Genomic DNA, 3,209 nt, shown 5'->3' with positions numbered 1-3,209 from the left:
CGATGCATCCCCCTGAAGTGGGGGCAGGGTGGAGGAGCAGGGCCACCCAAAGTGTGGGGCCCGGGGTGACAGACCCCACCTGTCCTATGGACGGGACAGCTCTGAGGCATGTAGCCTTAAATACCAAGACCCATGTGGCCGTCATGTCCATTTTGTTGAGCACAAAGTCAAAGCCCAGCAGGATGTCTGTTTCCATGGGGAAAATTTGGCTAATTTCCAGTATAGGAATTGCATCGTCGATCAGACTTATGGTCCATCTAATCCAGTGTCCTCCCTCTGACAGTGACAGCCCCAGATGCTGCAGAAGGAGGTGTAAGAAACTGAGCAGCAGGTGGATGGGGGTGATGACCTGACCAGCCTGAGGGGGTCACCTAATTCCTAACAGCTAGAGATTGGCTTGTGCCCTGAAACACGTGACCATATAGGCTTTCCAAAATATGTATTTAGCTGAAATGATTGTAACTGGATAGTCTCATCATAAATGCAACCTCGTGTGGAAATGAGTTTCTCGGTCTAATTTCACATTTTACGTGTTTTGAATTTGCCACATTTTAGTTTAATTGAATGTTCTCTTGATATTGTATTATGAGACAGGGGAAATACATTCTCAATGTACTCTCTGCCAGTCAGTAATTTATAGACTTTTCTCATGTCCCCTCTTATTCATCTCCTTTGTAAGGTAACAATCCCAGTCTTTTCAACCTCTCTCTGTATGAGAATTTCCCCGGGCCCTTGATCATTCTCATTGCCCTTCCCTGAACTCCTCTAGTTCTGCAATATCCTGGGTGAGAAGGGTGCCCAGTACCACACAGAGGAGTCCAAAGGAGGGTGAAACATTGACTGACTGATCTCATGGCATTGTATTTTCTGTAGGATTCCCCATCCCCCTCCTCCTGGATTTGATGAGTTCAAGCTTCTTCCCTCCAATGGGAATACACATTGCAGTTATTGACATAGAAGTACATCTGCCATCATATTACCCATTCACCTGGCTTGGTTAGTGCCGTCTGAGGCCTTCTCTGGACTTGACTATGATCTAAATATTCTGGTGCCATCTGTAAATGTTGGCAACGCACTGCTCACCCCCTTTTTAGATTGTTAATAACTATAAAATAGTTACCATAGTATTTGTTATAAAGCATGTAACCCCCCTCATTCTGCTTTTCTCCCTTCACAGGCACCTTGACCTTTTCTGAGCCCGATCAATGCATCAACCACCTCATGGCAGCTTTCAACCTCACCCCCTCTGACTCTTCAATATTCATCCTAGCCGGCATCCCTGGCCTGGAAGCTGCTCACCTCTGGATGTCCGTCCCTTTCTTTACGTTCTACGTTATCAGCCTGTTGGGAAATTTCACAGTTCTCTTTGTTGTAGGCAAAGAGCAGACCCTGCACAAGCCGATGTACCTGCTACTCTGCATGCTGGCGCTCACAGACATTGGCATGTCTACCTCTGTAGTGCCGAAGGCACTGCTTATATTTTGGTTCAATTTGAAAGGAATTACTATGGATGGCTGTCTCACCCAGATGTTCTTCCTTCACGCGATTTCTGTTATGCACTCAGCTGTCCTCGTGACAATGTCCTTTGATCGCTACATTGCCATATGTAACCCTCTGAGATACACCACCATCCTCACCAATGCACGAATAGCTATGCTAGGGCTTGTGGGTTTGACAAGAGCTGTTCTCTTCATTCTGCCCGAGCCTCTGTTCTTGAGCAGGCAGCCATTCTGTGCCAACCACATTATCCCCCACACGTACTGCACGCATATGACTCTGGCAAAGATGTCATGTGGGGACATCACAGTCAACAGGACATATAGCTCAGTGACAGCGTTTGTATTCATCGGGTTTGACCTGACACTCATTGCCTTATCCTATGGTCTGATCATCAGGGCCATTCTCAGAATCTCCTCCAAGAAAGCCCACCTGAAAGCCCTCAACACCTGCACTGCCCACATCTGTGTGATGATGGTGTCTTATACTCCCTCCCTCTTCTCCACTCTGACACAGCAGTTTGGTCAGGGCATTGCACCCCATGTTCACATCATCTTGGCCAACATCTATTTCTTCATCCCCCCCATGCTGAACCCTATCATTTACGGGGTCAAAACCAAAGAGCTTCGTGACAAAGTGGGCAAATACACCTGCAGAACGTGATCACTGGCTGCCACTGACTTTAAACCTGCATGACAAGAGGAGGAAGGATATCTCCTCATCAGTCAAGGATAATCTGTTCTAATTTGGCTGAGCTCAACATTGTGGGAGTACAGTGTGAGAACTTCCTCACACCTAAGGTCTTATAACTCTATGACCAAGCAGTTTTGTCCATTGCTGAGTTCCCTCTCTCTGACCATCAGCTGATTTCTTTGAGCATCGCCCATCAGCCCCCACCCCACACACCCTGCTACTCGGCCTTTCCATGACTTCAAGAACACTAAAAGATACTGAAACTTTCTGACACAAGGTAGCTTTCCATTAGTCCCCATGTGAACAGGGTTCTGGATCAGTTCGGACAAACAGAAGCTATGTTTTCAGATAGCCAGAGTCAAAGAAAGAAATTACAAGGCTGAATTTCTTTATCATACATGCACGAAATGTACCTATTTTTTCTATAGCCAATCCTTCAGGAAGCCTGGATGATAAAGCAAATGTTTCAAAACTCTCAACAACAAACTCCAGTAGAATACCCTCAATTGCTGCAAGAGATTCTTGTATTAGCACTTCCCAAGTGAAACTGTGTTTTTGAGAACGGGACTGCTGTGTTAAACTACGATATTGTCTTAGAATCATAGAAGATTAGGGTTGGAAGTTATTTGACTCAAAGAGACCTCAGAAGTCCATCTACTACAACCCCCTGCTCAAAGCAAGACCAACCCCAACTAAATCATTCCCAAATCATACTCAACTACATCAAAATGTACCACCTTGCACAGATGGTTTTTGAGTTGCTTTTAAGATGGAATATTTACTATACACACTAGCCATTTCTGTGGTCAAAGACATAAAAAATAGGTGTTGAGATTTCATGTTGGAGTTTGTGAAAAAGGACAACCAAGTTTAGCAGTTTTGGGTTGAAGATCTCGAATACATGGATGCCACCGAGGAGAAAGACTTTAGTGAACTTAGCTTGTTTGCTCTTTCATTACTGTCACTACCTTTTAGCAATGCAGAAGCAGAACGATTGTTTTTTCAGATGAACTGGATAA

General features: G+C 45.0%; 1 protein-coding gene across 1 annotated transcript; it reads left to right on the top strand.

The window, feature by feature from the left end:
• The first annotated feature begins 1,185 nt into the window (after positions 1-1,185).
• On the top strand, positions 1,186-2,160 carry LOC135895199 (olfactory receptor 52E2-like). Its single transcript, XM_065423275.1, has one exon. The coding sequence runs from the start codon at positions 1,222-1,224 to the stop codon at positions 2,158-2,160; it is 939 nt and encodes a 312-aa protein (XP_065279347.1). The 5' UTR covers positions 1,186-1,221.
• The last annotated feature ends 1,049 nt before the right edge of the window (positions 2,161-3,209 follow it).

The sequence above is a fragment of the Emys orbicularis genome, chromosome 1 (genome assembly GCF_028017835.1).
Source record: "Emys orbicularis isolate rEmyOrb1 chromosome 1, rEmyOrb1.hap1, whole genome shotgun sequence".
Classification (NCBI taxonomy): domain Eukaryota; kingdom Metazoa; phylum Chordata; order Testudines; family Emydidae; genus Emys; species Emys orbicularis.
The sequence above is the reverse complement of the archived record's forward strand: the minus strand, read 5'-3'. Positions and strand labels throughout refer to the sequence as shown.